The 20,469-nt window shown below is 40.0% G+C and overlaps 2 protein-coding genes across 2 annotated transcripts; one reads left to right on the forward strand and one right to left on the reverse strand.

The window, feature by feature from the left end:
• The first annotated feature begins 886 nt into the window (after nucleotides 1-886).
• On the forward strand, nucleotides 887-15,146 carry BCAS2 (BCAS2 pre-mRNA processing factor). The gene is made up of 7 exons (NM_001015540.1): nucleotides 887-1,036; nucleotides 1,143-1,235; nucleotides 3,891-3,961; nucleotides 6,521-6,682; nucleotides 13,088-13,138; nucleotides 13,666-13,746; nucleotides 14,844-15,146. The coding sequence occupies exons 1-7, from the start codon at nucleotides 944-946 to the stop codon at nucleotides 14,968-14,970; spliced, it is 678 nt and encodes a 225-aa protein (NP_001015540.1). The 5' UTR covers nucleotides 887-943; the 3' UTR covers nucleotides 14,971-15,146.
• Nucleotides 10,578-11,585, reverse strand: LOC112445968 (peptidyl-prolyl cis-trans isomerase FKBP1A-like). Its single transcript, XM_059885034.1, has one exon. It carries the CDS (start codon nucleotides 11,200-11,202, stop codon nucleotides 10,876-10,878), a length of 327 nt encoding a protein of 108 aa, XP_059741017.1. The 5' UTR covers nucleotides 11,203-11,585; the 3' UTR covers nucleotides 10,578-10,875.
• Nucleotides 15,147-20,469: the final 5,323 nt, after the last annotated feature.

Consider the following 20,469-nt stretch of genomic DNA (forward strand, 5'->3'; position numbering starts at 1 on the left):
AAACAGTCCTAAAGTAACCAAGCCTGATAACCGTGGCCAACATTTTCAAGCTCTTGGCGAAGTCCGGGTCTAGATTTGCACACCGGCACAGGGTATACTGCTGCTACATTACTTGGTCTTTCCCTGCTTGGTCGAAGGGAACTAGAAGCCAGGGACCAGACGAGCATCAGCAATAGCAGGAATGGTTGGAGGCAATGAGAAGAGCTCTTCTTGACCGAAAGATGTAAAGGCAAAATGACTGGATTTTAGACACGCCCTGAAGGCAAAAATTAAGCCTTTTTAAAACATGGGATTAATGTGCAGTCACCCATCTCGCCCTGGGGCGGGGAGATCAGGTTCATTTCCTTCTGCAGGCCTAAAGCCTCGCAATTTTAACCGCAGACTAGAGCCCACTCCCTGCATTTATTCACTGCAAAGCTTCTCAGGACGCCGAGAACAACGAATAATGGGAATACAGGAAGGAACTGCAAAGGGAAAGAAGTTTAAGGGAAGAAGGTGGAAGGGTAGGGGAGTTAATGCCGAGGTGGGAACCCAGTATCTTTCTCCCCGCCAAATCCTGCAGCCAGTTCCCTCCAAAAATTTTAAAGGATTCCACTTCCAGATACTCGAATCCTGGTCGAAACCGAAAACCCCAAATCCTCCGCACTTCGCTGCCAGTCGACGGCAAAAAAGATGGAGCAAGCGGGGACAGGAAACCGACGCAACGGGGACTCTGGGAAACCACGAGGTGACGTCATATCCGACCAAAACAAAAAATGGCCGAGCAATTTCTAGCGGGCGTGCCCTCTGAATTAACAACTGGGCGTGCACCAAAGCAGATGCACGAGTGACGTCGTTACGTTAGTGTCGGGCGCAGGTGACGTGATTACGTTAGCGTCCGGCACTGGAGTATTGAAGTGAACCTGAGCCCGCGCAGACTTAGAAAACGCCAGTGAACTTAAGGATGGCGGGTACTGGTTTGGTAGCTGGGGAGGTTGTGGTGGATGCGCTGCCGTATTTTGATCAGGGTTATGAAGCGCCTGGTGTTCGCGAAGCGGTAAGTTCGGGATTTTGTGTAACTGGCCCAGCGCTTGCTGGCCCATAGTGCCGGAAGAAGCGCCTAACAATTTGCTGCTCCTACCCTGGCCCCTTCTCGTCCTTAGGCTGCGGCGTTGGTGGAAGAGGAAACTCGCAGATACCGACCTACGAAGAACTATCTAAGCTACCTGACGGCCCCGGATTATTCTGCTTTTGAGGTAAGTGTGATGTTTTGAGCCCAGCGCACAGTGAACCCTTTTGGATCGAGAGCCTTTGCCACTTAAAAGTGAATTGTAAATTCCAGCTAAGTGTTACTTGCTTCACTACTACTTACCCTGTTGTCAGTATTGTCAGTCAGTTGAAAATAGCTGCATAGATAAGCCTTCTCCAGAGTTCTGAGACCCACAAGACTTCCTAGAGCTCCGCAGACTGACCTAACAATACAAAAATTAGTGTTACGTCTTTCCAAGATAGGTTTTTTGCGTAAATTCTCAAAGGTATCCTCTTCCTCTAAGTATAAAACAAGTGATCTAGGCTTTTTTTTTAAATACACAAAAGCCTAATTACCTAAGCTTCTGAGCACCACAGGATTGTGGCCTTTGTTTCAAAGCCTAAATATTTACTGAATGTATGTCGTTGATTGTAGAGACAAATAATATCTAAGTGAACCATATCGAACCGTTTGGATGTTCAGCCTAGAAGTGCAACCAAAATACTGTGGGTGGTAGCTTAGTCGCTAAGTCGTGTCCGGCACTTTGCGACCCCATGGGCTGTATGTAGCCGGCCAGACTTCTCTGTCCATGGGATTCTCTGAGCAAGAATACTGGAGTGGGGTTGCCATTTCCTTCTCCAGGGGATCTTCCCAACCCAGGAATCGAACCTGAGTCTTCTGTACTGCAGGCAGATTCTTTACCAACTGAGCTACAAAGGAAGCCCATCCAAAATACTGTTTAGGGTCTAATTGTTGTTTAGTCGCGTAGGAGTGTCTGAGACCCCATGGACTGCGGCGCACCAAGGCCTCCCTGTCCTTCACTATCTCCCAGAGCTGGCTCAAACTCGTGTCATTGAGTTGGTGAGAAGTGGGCGGCAGAGGATAAGATGGTTGGATAGCATCACCGACTCAAAAAAATAATGGTTAAGTTTTAAGTAGGAGAGAAATGTTCCTACTGGCACGCTTGTTTTCCCATGATTTTTTCTAAATGTTGTTACCCAAATATAGGTGTTAGCACATTAAGAACTAAGGACAGTAATGAGTCCTTATTAGCTTGATTTCTGAAAGTTTCAGATAATTGCATTCAGTCACAAACTTAAATACTTGAGCCAGTTTTATGTTTAGCTCTCTTAGATACAACCTGTGCTTCCTATGTTTATAGTTAGTATACTGATTATTTCTGTCTTCCTATCTTTATAATTAGTATACTGATTATTTAGCGCTTTTTATAGTGGGAGCTAATAGTATACTGTGCTCACTATCTCAGTCCTAAAAAAACCTGTGTAAACTATATATGTTTAATATCCCTATTTTTTAGATGGGAAAACTGGAGCTTAGGCTAAGTAATTTGCCCAAGACCTTAAGCACTCCTCAAACTGCCTTTGAAACTGCTCTTTCATTAGTTCATTTAACAACTATTTCTGAAGATTGGTTCTTCACAAATTATTAGAGAACAAGAGTTTACATTCGAGAGTGTGGAGACAGATAAATCAGAAAATATCGAATTGTTGATAAAGCTATACAGAGAAAGAAAGTAATAATATGATGTAGAGTGACTAGGTGATTGCTTCATATAGTTTGATTGAGGAAGGCCTGTCTAAACTGAGATGAGAATGCTCCATGAACAGGGATCTTTTTCATCTTCTTCACCACTGTATTTTCATCACGTAAAACAGAATATAGGCACTCAAATATTTATCACTGAATGTATGAAGAGCTTCTAAGCCAGTTTAATGAATGCTTAATGTATGCCATTCATGCCTAGAATTTCTTTTATAACTTAGCCCTGTGAGTGCTGCCTCAGGCTTTGAAGAGAGTTAAGTTAAAAGTTCAGGTCTGTCACTTGTCACGAGTTAGGTAAGGGCTCTGATGTTACACAGCTGAGGACAGCTTGTACTGTACATTTGTAGTTTCTTTCTTACCTAATTGTTAATTTTTACTCTGTCACTGTGCATAGGGTTCTATCTAGAATGCCTTAGTCTCTACTGGAAACTAAATAACCATATTTTCTTAGAGTTATGTGAAGCTCAGCAGTAGTCCAGAAAAGGCTTTCTCCAACGAAGACATATTTAATGCAGAACTTTTAAACAGTGAATATGGACTTCTAGAACACCTTTTTAGCTTACTTTTCAGTCTAAATGAAATAGAATGTTGACTAAAACATTGGACCTAAAGAGGTAGAACTATACCACATTTTTTTGAAAATAGTAAGATTGTTAGAGGCTTCTCAGGTGGCTCAGGGGTAAGGAATCCACCTGCCAATGCAGGAGACATGTTCCATCCTTGGGTCGGGAAGATCCCCTAGAGGAAATGGCAACCCACTCCAGTATTCTTGCCTGGAAAATTGTATGGACAGAGAAGACTAGAGGGCTATAGTCCATGGGGTCACAAAAAAATCAGGCACGACTTAGTGATTAAGCAACAAAAACGGCTTTTCTTTGAGGGCCCCTTTCCATATGAAATGGGTGTATGCCTGTGTACTTTTCACATTCTAGAGAACAGTGACTCCAGAGAAGAGTTGGGGGTGGGGGGTGATCTATTATAATAGGTAGTAGTAAAGTATAAATATTTAAGTAGGTTAGATCCATTGTTTGTTTGGTGGTTTTTAATTTGTTTGTTGATATGGTTTTGGAAATAATTCTTTCTTCAATTTATATGTCAGACAGACATAATGAGAAATGAATTTGAAAGATTGGCTGCTCGACAACCAATTGAATTGCTCAGTATGAAACGGTAAGTCCTATTCTTGGTTCAGCTGGGCTCAGATCATTCTTTAATTTTAATTTATTAGTAAAACTTCTGTCAGTTCAGTTCAATTCAGTCTCTCAGTCGTGTCCGACTCTTTGTAACCCATTGACTGCAGCACACCAGGCCTCCCTGTCCGTCACCAGCTCCTGGAGTTTACTCAAACTCAAGTCCATTTTAAGTTGGTGATGCCATCCAACCATCTCATCCTCTTTCGTCCCCATCTCCTCCCACCTTCAATCTTTCCCAGCATCAGGGTCTTTTCCAATGAGTCAGTTCTTCACATAAGGTGGCCTAAATATTGGAGTTTCAGCTTCAGCATCAGTCCTTCCCATGAATATTCAGGATTGATTTCCTTTAGGATGAACTAGTTGGATCTCCTTGCAGTCCAAGGGACTCTCAAGAGTCTTCTCCAACACCACAGTTCAAAAGCATCAATTCTTTGGTGCTCTGCTTTCTTTATAGTCCAACTCTCACATCCATACATGACTACTGGAAAAACCATTGACGGACCTTTGTTGGCAAAGTAATGTCTCTGCTTTTTAATAAGCTGTCTAGGTTTGTCATAACTTTTCTTCCAAGGAGCAAGTGTCTTTTAATTTCATGGCTGCAGTCACCATCTGCAGTAATTTTGGAGCCCCCAAAAATAAAGTCTGTCACTTTTTCCACTGTTTCCCCTCTATTTGCCATGAAGTGATGGGACCGGATGCCATGATCTTAGTTTTCTGAATGTTGAGTTTCAATCCAACTTTTTCATTCTCCTCATTCACTTTCATTGAGAAGCTCTTTAGTTCTTTGCTTTCTGCCATAAGTGTGGTGTTATCTGCATATCTGAGGTTATTGGTAACTTCTGTAGCCATGTTCAAATGTGGAAAAGGAAAAAAAACTTGTCTGCTTTTGTATTAATACATGTTTTTTCATATAATAGTTACACTCATGGTTTATATAATCTTTTGTTAATGTTCAAAAATGTTCTGTTCACCATCATTAAAATATAAACTCTTTTAAAATCCAATAACAAGAGAATGGAAAATTATAATTAAGTTCATGTTTAAGAACTCCCACGGACATGTTCCTGATTAGACATGTAGTGCTTCACTCTTACACAGACAGTGTTAGTAAACTCAGAGTGCCTGCATAGTTTGACTTTGGTTCTACTGTCTCTCTTCCCGTACCACTTTACTGCAAAACTGTTTCTCCTTCCTCAGGGAAAAAACCCCAAACATTCTTTTGTTACTTTCTCTAAAATGGAGAATTCGGTTGCTTACCATCTGAGGTCCCTTCAGCTCTAAGATAACTCTGAAATGATGAGAATCAATATATAATCTGTCAGAGTGGAGAGGGCCACATGAACAGTGGAGTTATCCTCTCAGTATATGTACAGATTATAAGGGATTTGAGCCTATAGAACCAAAGGACCAGATTTCTTCTTTTCTTGTGCTCCATTTCCTATCTGGCCTGACATGATAAAAGCAGAAAAACTTCCAAGACTCCTTAGTTCTCACATTTCTAGGTGCTTCTGCTCTAAAGGTTTTCACAATAGTAGCTTTTTCATAACAGCATATTTTAAACCCATAAGTAGGTTATAATCCATTAAGCAGTTGATTGTCAAGTTTAGTAAGACATCATAGCACTTTTTTTAAGGAAGATAAAAAATATCAGAATGCATTGCATGTAAAGTTAAGTACTGCTTTGTGAAACTTCCGTTCAGTTATGTGTATTTGTATACTGTGTCACAGTGTAAAATATTTCTTACTGTGGGTTATGACCTGAAGTTCTCAAAATGCTACATTTATGATGCATGTGTAAAGTTTGCTTTAAAAAAAAAAAGAAAATGGTTTATCACTTCTTAGTCCCAGCTGCATGTCCCTCAATTTTTCATAGGAATGATGTGAAGTTTTTACAGTATCTAATAAAAATAACAAAATGGAAATTGTAGGTTAGTTTGTAGCAACTCAGTAATGAGCTGGGGTTTATGAAGAGTGTATGTTGCTGGCTATATTGGCAGTTTTGAAGGACTGGGTATTATTAAAAATAGAGAAAAGACTGAGTGTGAAATGTAAAAATCATTATATACTTTTGCCATCTTTTTCTCTAGGGGGTGTAGATATGTGGGTAGGAGGGTGGATAGATGTAGGTGTGTTTTACAAAATGATAGCATAGTTTTTCATATCCTGATTTTTTCCCTTAATGTATTGCAAACAATTTTAATATTCTAAGTATTCTTTAGTAACATCATTTAATAGCTAATATAACAGCCCTTTATGTGAATGTATACTGTAGCTTATTGTATCATTTCACATTGAAGTGAACAGTTTTTTGTTACTGTATATCATAATGCTAAATCTTACTTGTAAATTGATTCTTAGGATAAATAGGCTTCTTATTATTGCAAGGTCTACATGTTATCTTCAGTCTTCTGGTTGGCTTTTATTTTTCCAGTCTTCTGTTTTTACAGTGTTCGTAGACCTATGAGGCATTCTGTTGGGAGTAGAGAGAAAGATTTGGAGGAATATGTGGTTTTATTTCATTGTTGTTTAATTTCAGATATGAACTTCCAGCCCCTTCCTCTGGTCAGAAAAATGACATCACTGCATGGCAAGAGTGCGTAAACAATTCTATGGCGCAGTTAGAGCATCAGGCAGTTCGAATTGAGAATCTGGAACTAATGTCTCAGCATGGATGCAATGCCTGGAAAGTGTATAATGAGTAAGAAACCTTTTTTTTTTTAACCCATCCCACCTGTTTAAGGGGACCTAAACCTAACACATATATTGTGTAACATTGCAATAGCAAGTTCTGAGGTCTGATTTACAAAACAGCTTGGTAGTAGACTATAATCCTTAATGTGAGGGGTTGCTTATAACAGTCAGCTCTCATTAGTTGCGCTTTCTGCTTTTTAAAGTGGCCTTGAATACTGAATTAGCAAATACTGAACCATTTCATACATGTGTATATATATATACACATCTCATATAGACGATAATCTTACACACTTTATAACAACTCACCCTGACAGGTTCTGTATTTTATTTATTTTATAAAAGAGAAGACAAAGTTGAGAAGTGTTAAGTAGCTTGCCAGAGTTGGAAATTACACTCTCTCCTCTGGTTATCTCTTCATGAGACCTGGAACAAGAAGGTGGAGTATCTCCTTGTTCTGCTTTAGCTGGAAATGTGCATGTCCACAACTCTGATTTTTTTGCTGCTTTTGAGCACATCCACGAATGATCACAGAACTCTGCAAGGATTGATTTGGGGGTTACAAATAAATTTGAGTTAATAGGCAAATTCACTTGTACAGAATCTGCAGATAATGAAAATTGATTGTGAATAGAGAATTAACACTAGAAACAAGAGTGCTTCTGAACTCCTGTTTCTTTTCCACATAATTAGCTTTAGGTTTTGCTGTCTATAGTATTTAAAGTTCAGTTTCCAGTTCGTAAAAGTTAGTGGTTAGATGATCTCCATAGCTTCTTTGAGCCCTAAAATCCCACGTTTCTATTAACAGGTTAAGGCCATTGAACCTCATGACTGCATAAAACCGTTTGTTAGAGGATGATTCCTGAAACAGTAAAGCAAAAATCACAAAATGATAAATAGCTTTTCTCAAGTTTTCAGAATCATCATTAAACTTTTGTGGTCACATAAGGATCTGTGGGCAAAATCCAGAATTTAAGAAACTGCAGAGCAAACAATTCAGTTTCTGTTGTGAATGCTGCAAGGCAAATAAAGAACAGTGGAGTTGGGACGATTAAGAAGTTTAAGAGAACAAATCAATCCAAAACAACGTGTATTTCATAAAGTGGGAAAATGTGACTTTTCTTCTCAAGAAGCTTTCTTTATCTAGTTGAGGAGGCAAGATATTCTAGCCCAGATAACCAAGTAGTGCACGTTGGTAGTATGGAGGCATGTGCTGCACTGTGCACTGTGGTCTGTAAACTACAGAGATCCAGAGAAGGACGTTAAGGACTAGGTCCATTGTACAAGGAAGAGATGTGAGGGTGGGGATTATTGAAGTACAGTTGAGTTTTGTGTTTGAGATGTACGGCATAGTGATCTGGTATTCTTTCAGATTATCATAGGTGATTACAAGATAATGGGCATAATTCCCCATGCCATACAGTATACCCTTGTTGCTTATCTACTTTACATATAATAGTTTGTATCTGTTACCTATCCCTAATTTGTCCCTCCTCCGCTTCCCTCACCTCTGTTAACCACAAGTTTGTTTTCAATATCTGTGCGTCTGTTTCTGTTTTGAGTGTATATTTTATTTGTATTATTTTTTGAGATTCCATATATAAGTGGTATCATACTGTATTTGTCTCTGACTTATTTCACTAAGCATAGTATTCTCTAGCACCATCCACATTGCTGCATATGGCAATATTTCTTTTTTTGACTGAGTAGTAATTCCATTGTTGATGTATACATATATGCCACCTCCTAAATTCAGTCATCTGTTGATGGGCACTTGGGTTGCGTCCATGTTTTGGCTGTTGTAAATAGTGCTGCTACAAACATTGGGGTGCGTGTGTCTTTTCAAATTACAATTTTCATTTTGTTTTCAGATATATGCCCAGGAGTGGAATTGCTGTATCATATGGTATTAATAGTTCTATTTTTAGTTTTTTGAGGGACCTTCATACTGTTTTCCATAGTAGCTGTAGCAGTTTACATTCCCATCAGCAGTGTACAAGGTTTTCAGAAAAGGGTGAAATATGGATGTTTAGAGGAGAGTGAGAACATTCTAGGAATGGAGGAAAACATAGATGTGGGGCGGAGGAGAAAGAGATGCCTCAGATTGAACATTGCTTCCATAATTAAAGCTGTAAAGCTTTAATAATTATTCTTTACTTAAGGTCCAGGCTATTTTTTTCTTTCTTTTCTTTTTTTTTTTTTTTTTGAGAAAAGCCAGCATAAAGCACTTTTATTGCAGTCATGTGTGGTGCAGCCGGTGGGGGTCGGCTGCGGGAGTAGATAGCCATGTCTCTCACCAGATCACCACACAGGACAGCACAGAGGGGAGACAGGGCAAGAAGCGCAGGGGGTGGGGGTCAGCTGGGGCAGTAGACAGCGATGTCTCTCACCAGATCACCACACAGGACAGCACAGAGGGGAGACGGGGCAAGAAGCACAGGGGGTGGGGGTCGGCTGGGGCAGTAGACAGCGATGTCTCTCACCAGATCACCACACAGGACAGCAAAGAGGGGAGAGGGGGCAAGGAGCACAGGGGGTGGGGGTCGGCTGGGGCAGTAGACAGCGATGTCTCTCACCAGATCACCACACAGGACAGCACAGAGGGGAGACGGGGCAAGAAGCGCAGGGGGTGGGGGTCGGCTGGGGCAGTAGACAGCGATGTCTCTCACCAGATCACCACACAGGACAGCAAAGAGGGGAGAGGGGGCAAGGAGCAGAGGGGGTGGGGGTCGGCTGGGGGAGTAGGCAGTGATGTCTCTCACCAGATCACAGGACAGCAAAGAGGGGAGAGGGTCAAGGAGCACAGGGGGTGGGGGTCGGCTGGGGGAGTAGACAGTGGTGTCTCTCACCAGATCACCACACAGGACAGCACAGAAGGGAGAGGGGCAAGGAACGCAGGGGGTGGGGGTCGGCTGGGGGAGTAAGCAGGGATGTCTCTCACCAGATCACCACACAGGACAGCAAAGAGGGGAGAGAGGGCAAGGAGAAGCCAGGAAACTCTGAGATTAGCAGGGGGAGCTGAACATCAAAAAACAGGAGATGCTGAAGCTGTGATGACCAGCAGCATTTTCTTAAGACAACACTCAAGGATTTGTCATGATGGCTGCACTTTCATGGGTGTTAAGTGTCTGCAAACAGCACCTTCAATTTAACTTTCGATTAAAAGTTCTTAAAATTTAGGAAGTAAAGCTTGGATAGCTATGTGATTACAAAAATCTTGGATATCCATTAGAAAAACCACAGGATGGAAATAAAAAACAAAGGCCATGAAGGTATCAGAGGTCTCTACTGGCCCAGGGAACAGACGTCTGCAATGTCCAACATCTCAGTGAAAACAATCTGCTTTCAAAAGGCAGAGGGTCTACGAGGAGGGTGAGGGTGGGGCAGTGGAGGCAAATGCTCTCCCCCTTCCCACTGCAGTTTTGGGTAGGGCTTTCAGTTCAACCCGAGGACATCTCTCAACTTGGAGAATAATTTGGCCCTCAAAAGCGCCTCGAATCTGCTATGGCTTTGCAGCACAGCAGCAAGAGTGTTTAATATATAATAGATAAAACTTTCATCCAAAAAAATAAAGATTATTGGACCCCACCCCCCCACCCTAACACCAATTCCTAGTCTAAAATTAACCCATTACTTGTGCTGGAGAAGGCAATGGCACCCCACTCCAGTACTCTTGCCTGGAAAATCCCATGGATGGAGGAGCCTGGTAGGCTCCAGTCCATGTGGTCGCTAAGAGTCAGGCACGACTGAGTGACTTCACTTTCACTTTTCACGTTCGTGCATTGGAGAAGGAAATGGCAATCCACTCCAGTATTCTTGCCTGGAGAATCCCAGGGACAGAGGAGTCTAGTGGGCAGCTGTCTATGGGGTCGCACAGAGTCGGACATGACTGAAGCGACTTAGCAGAATACTTAATTGGAAACTTAGATCCAAAGGACTGAAACTCAGTCTTCACCCCAAAACAAAAACAAACTGAGTAATTTGAGGTTTATGGCATTTGGTTCAGGTCAACACACATACAAGGAGTAAGGGGAAGAGCAAAGCCAGTGACAGAACACATTCAATCTGGGAAGATGTTTATACAGAGTGTAGTGGAACATCAGGAAGAGCTCCATACCGACTCTCTGTGTGTGTCTGGAGGTGGCAGATCCTTCTGTGGCACATCCAAGAATGGGGAGCTCAGGGCCGAGGCCACTCCTGTCATTCCAGTTTTAGAAGTTCCACGTCAAAGATGAGAGTGGCATTTGGTGGGATGATGCCTGGGTGCCCAGTGGCACCATAGGCATAGTCTGGGGAGATAGTCAGCTTGGCTCTCTGACCCATGCTCATCTGGGCAACCCCTTCTTCCCAGCCTTGGATCACCTCCTGCTTGCCCAGCACAAACTTAAAGGGCTTGTTTCTGTCCCGGGAGGAATCGAATTTCTTTCCATCGTCAAGCATCCCTGTGTAGTGCACCACGAAGGTCTGGCTGTGCTTCGGGAAGGTACGCCCGTCTACGGGAGAGATGGTCTCCACCTGTGCTCCCATGGCTGTGGTAGTGGCGGACGCTGGGTTGGCCGATGGGCTCCGCTACGGGCAGCGTGGACCAAGCAAGGTCCAGGCTATTTAACGTGATATTCAAAGCAAAAGTCTAGTCCTCTCTTTGGTGACTATCATAAAATCTGCCTCCGAGCCTTTACTCAGGCTTTACCTCCTCCTGAAATACCTTTTAACTTACCTACCCAAATTCAACTTATTCAAGTTGACTTTAATTATTATTATTAAATTATTATTATTATTAACAGATTAAAGCATGACTTTAATCTGTTTCCTTTTCTTCCCTGATTAAAATTCTGCCTCTGTTACTCTCCCTCTTTTGGGGAACTGTACAGATCACTGTGCGCATCACTTGTTTTCCATTTAATTGCGTAACAGTTTCTAGTGTCGGGCTTTCTTTTGCCTATTATTTTGTCTCCTCCAAACCCAGTGGATGTTTCTCCAGAGGAACTATACTATGTCTTATCAAAAGTAAATTTTCTTTCTTTGTGATAGGATTCACAGATGTCCAATATACTGGGCAGAAAACTTTTCAGTTTTAAGTAGGTCTTGGTGCAGAACTGCTTTAAAAAAAACAGTATTTCATTAATAAGAAGGGAATTCTTTACTTGAAACTGAAGGGAAACCTTCAAGGTCAGCCCCTAATTTTACAAATAAACAGATTTAGCCCTTGTGATATCGAATGACTCATCCAAGGAAGCATAGCTATTAGGGCAGAGCTGAGACTAGACCCCAAGTCTTCTGATTCCCATGGTACGGTGTGGTCAGTTTCAGCGTTCAGAATACTTGAGGAGGGACCTGTGTGTTTAAGAGGGAAGCTAGAAGAAGGAAGAAGACAACAAATACGCTGGGCTTCCAGAAAGAGGTGATTCAAAGGAAAGTTCCCTATTAACGGTCAGAGGTCAGGAATAGAGTACTGAGCTTTATTGTCTTCAGGGTGGAATAATTGTCAAAATGGGATGAGCTGAAAGAAAGCCTGGAGAGGCACCACTGTTTGAAGACCAAATTTCTATAGAATTATAGTTAGTTTTTGAAAATCAGTTGGTAGAGATAGGAGAATTAACTCAGAAGGGAAGCAGGAAATTTGAGCCACAAAAGCCCGGAAATAATACTGAATCTAGAGCAAGAGCATAGCAGAGCCAGTATGGTTGAAATGGACTCTACTGTCTTAAAAGGAAGTTGACAGGGTATGTGAATTATATCTTAGTAAAGCTGTAGTTTAGGAAAAGAGAGAGATTGAACTCTACCCTTGAGTCATTTCTTTAATGATAATTGCAGGGAACTCTGTATAACTCAACTTCTCCCCTCTGCTGGTTAGAGCTGATTTGGACTGGAATCTAAATCTACAGCCTTCCACAACAGTTCTTTTCTTCTCTGTAGTTAGCTGTAGACAGGAGGAGAGAGTGACACACTAAATGTAGGTGAAGAAATAGAGATAAAAGGAGGTGTACTCATGAGTGATGAAATGAGTGTACTCATCAGATATTCCCTCATCTTTTCCATGTAAAGGAAATAACAGTTTAAGACATGATATAAGTCCACGAAATCAGAATTATCAGTAAACAGCTTGGGTTCAAGAGTTTATAAGACCTGAATTCACCTCTGAGACTGAATCATGTATGTTACCTTGACCAAGTTACTTAATCTGAATATAGTGTCCTAACCTGTGAAATGGGAATAATGATGTCTACCTCAAAGAACTCTTGTGAGAATTAAGTTAGTATTGTAGAGTGTCTAACATGATGTTTGGCACAGGGAGCTCAAAAAATAATGGCTTATTTTTAGCAGAAAAACTTGGCCTTGTGTCAAGTAGACAGTGTACTTTTAGTTAGCACTATTTAATTTTAATGTACATTAATCTGATTTTCTTTTTTAGAAATCTAGTTCATATGATTGAGCACGCCCAGAAAGAGCTTCAGAAGTTAAGGTAAATTGTTTTTCTTTCTATTTTAGAATGAAGTTTAGGTGAATCCTTAGTAAATACAATAAGAAGGAAAAGGAACCACTGGACTGTGGTCATATGAGAGTAAATAATTGATAATCCACTCTGTCTACCGTTTAGTGTTGGGTTTGCCCTACCTGAGTTGAAAAGAAATAGACCTGAGATCTGAAAACATCTCTCCGGGGTCATTTGCAGTTTGCAAGTTTGCAGTTACTGAAATGATACTTTTAGAAGGAAAAAGTAGTAGAATAATATGTATAATATGATTTATATTAAATTAAAAACACACACACACCCTAATCTCTGTATGCATATACACATACAGGAAAGTATCTGAAAGAATACTCACCAAAAACTGAACAGAAGTTATCAGAGAGAAGGAAAAGCACATGGAAGGAAGGACTATCCATTCTTAAGCAATTAAAGACGTATTAGTTACAGACTTTTCTGTTGATTTTAGTCTTATGTTAGAATGTAGGTGGGTTATATAAATTTTTTTTTTTTTTTTTCAGGAAACATATTCAAGACTTAAACTGGCAACGAAAGAACATGCAACTCACAGCTGGATCTAAATTAAGAGAAATGGAGTCAACGTGAGTATCTGTAATTCCATCACCTTTTAAATTGTTTGCCACGTGTTAAGATCAAGATTCAACAATATGATTCAAACACTATTCAAATGGAGTGCCACAAGTATCAAAGAAATGCTTTTCCGGAATCCCAGTCTTCACTGCTTCTGCCTGTTTCTGAAGTATGGGCTTGAAAGGAAGTTAGAGTTACACACAAAAAACTGAACCACTGCCAGTTTATTCTGATTTTAGAGCCCCCTGTTTTCCATCCACTACTACTGTTCTGAATGGAATTCTACCTTTTAAAAGGAAAAAAAGTCTATTTTTAAACTCTTAAAGGAGGGAAATTCCTTACTTTCTTGATCATTTGTGTATGTCTCAGGAGTTTTTCCCCTTTGTTTATATATTTTGTTTTTTAATGTTGTTCTTCATATACTCAAATTTGTACAAATCTCTGAATACAGTCATTTTTTTCATCGTTTCTTTTCTTTTTTGACTTGCTCTTTCCCTGATCTCCCTGCCTCCATCACCCACACCGTTGTCCTTACTCCACCTTCCCCTCACCCATGTTATCAGTCTGTTACTGCATCTTTCCACACTGTTCTTCAAGCTGATACAATCTTCTGCGTGTCCATGTGTGTTTGTTTCATTTGTCCTAGAGACTTTTTTCTGGGAGAAGGGGAAGATTCTTTGAATCTGTGGAATTCTATCTTAGCAGCTGTAGAAATTTCTTCATCATTTTTAACTATTGCCTTTGCCCTATTTTCTATCCTTTTCTAACCCAATTTAATACTAAGTTCAACCACTTTTTCATATCTCTTCAGCTCTTTCTAATTTGTTCTTTTTTTACACTTTTTATTTTGAGATAATTGTAGGTTCACATGCAATTTAAGAAGTAGTGCAGAGAGGTCTTATATACATACCCTTTACTCACTTTCCCCCCTAATTGTGCCTCAGCTTTGAAAATGTAAAGCTAAAAGTGAAGGTTAGTATTATGGTTAAATATATATATACTGGTTAAAAATGTGTGTACTATAAATGTGTATAGTTACGTGTATACTATAAACATCTTGAAGAGAAATTTTGCTTTAGGTAATTTTCCCCTCTGTTTTCTTTTCTAGCTGGGTATCCCTGGTCAGTAAGAATTATGAGATTGAAAGGACTATTGTACAATTAGAAAATGAGCTCTTTCAAATGAAGCAGCAACATGGAGAGGCAAACAAAGAAAACATACGGCAAGACTTCTGAAATAGACTGGCTCGGTGGGTAGAGAGGAAGGTACGCTGGGCTTTCATAGATCGGGCGTCTTAGCTATGAAGAACAGCATCTTTTGGAAACCATCAGTGGTTATATGTTTAGAAACCATAAAATGTGGGTAGTTGTATTCTATTTGTACATTTTAGTAAAATAAAAACTTAAACATGATGGTGGTTTGTTTTGTTTTGTGTTTTTGCTATTTAAAAAGGAGCTTTAGATTTCCAAGATTAGTATGGCTTTAGAATAATGTTTTTTTCATAAAATTAATTTTGAGTCACTGGGACCATATTTTGTACCCAAGAGATCCTTACTGAAAGTTATCAACATGTACAAGAAGTTGGAAATTTTGGTTTATTAATAGAAGTATTTCAAATCAAGAGGTAGTTGTAAACAAAGTTTTAATTACCAAACAAGACCAAAGAAATACAGCGGCTCCATATATGTTATCCGTGGTCACCATCACTGTAAGCAAGTTACATAAAGCGTGGTGTGTGCTGAGCACTGTTGTAAGCACGTTAGGTAGATGAACTAAACTTACATGAGTTAAAAAAATGGATCCTCACAAAAGCCTATGGAATTACATATTCTTCTTATATACAAACTGACAGGTTCTGATGAAGTAATTTGCTGAAGTTTTTTTAGCTAGAAAGTGTCATCAAATTTTTGAATCCAGTAGTTAGCACCATGGGTGTGTTCTTATCCCTCTACTTGTAAAGAATTAAATTATAAAAGATTCCTAACCAATTCAGAAAAAAATATTTGCAACCTATCAAAGGATACATAGTCTTCCTGTACAAATCACTTTTACAAATCACTGAGATGAACTCCCACCAGAAAAAAGTTAAAAGATGTTTAGCATTAAAACCTAGAACTTGTCAAACCTATTATATTAATAGTGCTTTTTGTTGTTCAGTCACTAAGTCACATCCAACTCTTTGTGACCTCATAGACTAGCACACCAGGCTTCCCTGTCCTTTACCATCTCCTGGAATTTTCTCAAAATCATGTTCATTGAGTCAGTGATCCCATCCAACTGTCTCCTCTGCTGCTGCCCTCTTCTCCTGTCCTCAATCTTCCCCAACATCAGGGTCTTTTCCAGTGAGTCACCTGTTTGCATCAGGTGGCCAAAGTATTGGGAGCTTCAGCATCAGTCCTTCCAATGAATATTCAGGGTTGATTTCCTTTAGGATTGACTGGTTTGATCTTGCTGTCCAAGGAACTCTCAAGAATCTCCAGCACCACAATTCAAAAGCATCAATTCCTTCGGACTTGGCCTTCTTTATGGTTCAACTCTTGCATCTATACATGACTACTGGAAAAATGATAGCTTTGACTCTACAGACGGTATAGTCCTTTTTTGGGGGCGGAGTATAATTGACAATATTAAGGGTCAGTGGTTTTAAAGCTACAGAAAAGTCCATAATTTGTATATGACTTTTTTTAAATCAAAATTTTTGTGTCAACACACTCATACTTTTTCTCGATATATAATAATATGGAGTTTCATTTGTGATCTATCAAATATTCAATATTATTAGGTAGAGCTCATACCATCAGCTTTACACATCTTTTATATGGCAGTATTTATGTATTAAATATTTTCATATGTTGCTCTTAAAAATGACTGGAAAATGAATATATGAAATTTGTTGAAACTGGCAAGTCTTTAGCTTCAGTCAGAAGCCCATTGGTCCTGAGCTGTTGACTGCTTAGTTAGAGAAGGACAATAGGGAAATGTATGAAGTACTTAGAAAACGTCCAAAAAAAGGTACAGTGGTGAAGTTAAAAAATCTTAAATGATTTAGAATCAGCATCTAAAATGCATCACAATAGCCCAAACCCTAGGAAAAGTTCAGTAGCATGTTAAGACTGTTGAAGATAAAGCTTGCTATGTATGTCTTTATCATGGGGAGGGGAATTAATTACATTTTAATTTCAAAAATTTTATAAAATTTTATGATGTGTTGAACATGACTTGGTCAAACATGGCTGAGCACCATGGGTTGGTAGTATACTTTTCAAAGTTAGCCACATTCAAAGGGAAAAGTCCTTGTATGATTTAGGAGTTTTCTATGTTCTAGTTTTCTGGAAACAGCATCCTTCTCCCACCCTCTCCATTACTACTTCTAACTTTTCTCAATTTACTTAGGAAAATTCCTAAGTAATACACAAAAGGAAGTGATTTTCTATCATACGGGCAAATATCTGAAAGGTTATACACAATATTTTTAACTGGTTCAAGATCTATGAATAGTTTCAGGGGTTCCATGAACTACTTCACATCCTGTTATATGTATGTATGCATTTTTAATAGAGTATAATTTACATCAGATTCCCAAAGGGCTTCGTATGCAAGAAAGATCCCTCCCCTGGTAGACATGACTGTTCTGTCACATCAAGTTCCATTCTCCCCCATTCTTTCTCTCCCTTCTCTCCAGATTCAACCTCAGCTGAACTGCATAATTTTTAATAAGCCCATCATCTCCAGTTTTTTTCTGCACTGCCAAGACTGAATGGTTGGATGGGAAGCACATGATTTTCGGCAAGGTGAAAAGAGAGTAAGGGACTTCACCAGTGGTCCAGTGGCTAAGACTCTGCACTCCCAATTCAGGAGGCCCAGGTTCCCTGATCAGGGAACTAGATCCTACATGCCCATCCCACACACCACAGCAAAGATGGAAGATCTTGAGAGCTGTAACTAAGACCTGGCACAGCCAAATTAATTTTTTTTAAAAAGAGTATGAATATTGTGGAAGCCATGGAGTATTTTGGGTCCAGTAATAATAGCAAGACCAGCAGGAAGACCACCATTGCTGACTGTGGACAACTCAAAAATTTGACGCCCAGACCACTTCTCCTGTAGCTCAGGAGAGCACCCTCTACCTCCATCTGCTCACAGTCTCCTATAATCTTTGTGCTTTTGCTGCAGTTCCTTGGGTTCCATGTTTTCTTCACCTTCTGCTGGATTGCAGAGGTAAGTTTATGATTATGATATAATGACAGCAAAGCCTGTCCTGCAAGATCGCAGGGAGGGGAGATCTGTAACATATTTAAAAAAAAAAAAAATCAGTCAAAATATCTTCCAGCTCATTCAACATCATTTCTGGAAGCTAGAAAGAAAAAAAAATGGAGCCATACCTTCAGAATTCTTACAAGAAGTTTACAACCTAGGCCTCATCAGGTGGTCAAATTATCAGTTAAGAATAAACAGAACAAAGACATTTTCAGTCAAATGAAATCTTAAAAACATTTACTTCCTGAGCATCATAAGGAGCTACTGGAAGATAAACTCTTCTGATCTAATGCAGGGGAAAGGTAGAGGGACTTTTCCAAGGAGATGGGTGAAAGAAGATCCCAGGATTATATCTGTACACTCAGTAGAGGGTAACCAGTTGGGATTGGAGTGGTGTGATTAAAGACAAGCATTTTGAGAGCTCTCATCACAAAGATGTTTACTACCATGGTACCATCTTTATACCTTGAGGAGCAGGATGCCCAGGTGAGCTGGCACACATTTCTAACTTGCACATGACTTGCTCAATGTCCTTACGAAATTCCTATTCTCCCCCGCCTTGACCTATTGGAAGTGTTCTGCTATGTCCTACTTCTGAAGAGTTTTAGTTCAGTCGCTCAGTTGTGTCCGACTCTTTGTGAACCCACAGACTGCAACATGCCAGGCTTCCCTGTCTATCACCAATTCCCGGAGCTTGCTCAAACTCATGTCCACCGAGTCAGTGATGCCATCCAACCATCTCATCCTCTGTGTCCCCTTCTCCTGCCTTCAATCTTTCCCAGTATCAGGGTCTTTTCCAATGAGTCAGTTCTTCACATCAAGTGGCCAAAATATTGGAGCTTCAGTTTCAGCATCAGTCCTTCCAATGAATATTCAGGACTGATTTCCTTTAGGACGGACTAGTTTGATCTCCTTGCAGTCCAAGGGTCTCTCAAGAGTCTTCCCCAGCACCACAGTTCAATGGCATCAATTCATTGGTGCTCAGCTTTCTTTATGGTCCAACTCTAACATCCATACATGACTACTGGGAAAACCATAGCTTTGACTATACGGATCTTTGTCAATAAAGTAATGTCTCTGCTTTTTAATATGCTGTCTAGGTTTGTCATAGCTTTTCTTCCAAGGAGCAAGTGTCTTAATTTCATGGCTGCAGTCACCATCTGCAGTGATTTTGGAGCCTGAGAAAATAAAATCTGTCCCTATTTACATTTTTTCCCCATCTATTTGCCGTGAAGTGTTGGGACCGAATGCCATGATCTTAGTTTTTTAAATGCTGACTTTTAAGCCAGCTTTTTCACTCTCCTCTTTCACTTTCATCAAGAGGCTTTTTAGTTCCTCTTTGCTTTCTGCAATAAAGGTGGTATCATCTACATATCTGAGGTTATTGATATTTCTCCCAGCAATCTTGATCCCAGCTTGTGCTTCAGCCAGCCTGGCATTTTGCATGATGTACTCTGCATATAAGTTAAATAAACAGGGTGACAATATACAGCCTTGACATACACCTTCCCCAATTTGGGACTGGTCCATTGTTCCATGTCCAGTTCTAACTGTTGCTTCTTGACCTGAATACAGATTTCTCAGGAGGCAAGTAAGGTGGTCTGGTATTCCCATCTCTTGAAGAATTTTCCACAGTTTGTTGTTATCCACATAGTCAAAAGCCTTAGTGTAGTCAATGAAGCAGAAGTAAATTTTTTTTTTTTAATTCTCTTGCTCTTTCTTTGATCCGGTGGATGCTGGCAATTTGATCTTTGGTTCCTCTACCTTTTCTAAATCCAACTTGAACATCTGGAAATTCTCAGTTCATGTACTGTTTTTTGTTGGGTTTTTTCTCCCCTCACCTCTACTCTCCTCCCACTGGTTAATGTACTGTTGAAGCCTAGCTTGGAGAATTTTCAGCATTACTTTGCTAGCGTGTGAGATGAGTGCAATTGTGTGGTAGTTTAAACATTCTTTGGCATTGCCTTTCTTTGGGATTGGAATGAAAACTGAAAGGGGTAAACTCAGTTTCCTCTCTCAGTGACTTACTGTAGGAGGGATAACTTGTCTCTCTGGTGTGTGTTATCCTCTCCTATAAAGAAGTTTTAGCTTGGCACACAGCTGCTCAATTAAAAACTGATTTTCCAACTTCCATCCAATCATTCATGTGTGCCGTGTGGCTGGGTTGTGTTCAGTAAGATAGGAACTGAGTAATGTTTACAACTTGCAAGTCGTGCTCTTTTTAAAATGTATAGTTGATTTGCAGTCTCATGTTAGTTTCAGGTGTACAGCACAGTGACTCAGTTGTATATATATGTGTATATAACTGAATATACATATTCCTTTTCAAATTCTTTTCCCTTATAAGTTACTACAAAATATTGAGTATAGCTCCCTGTGCTATACAGTAGGTCCTTGTTGGTACAAGTCTTGCTCTTAATTTTTTACCAGCCAGGAATCTTACACCTGAATAGCGATGACATATCTAATATCATACC

Source organism: Bos taurus, chromosome 3 (genome assembly GCF_002263795.3).
Source record: "Bos taurus isolate L1 Dominette 01449 registration number 42190680 breed Hereford chromosome 3, ARS-UCD2.0, whole genome shotgun sequence".
Taxonomy (NCBI): Eukaryota; Metazoa; Chordata; class Mammalia; order Artiodactyla; family Bovidae; genus Bos; species Bos taurus.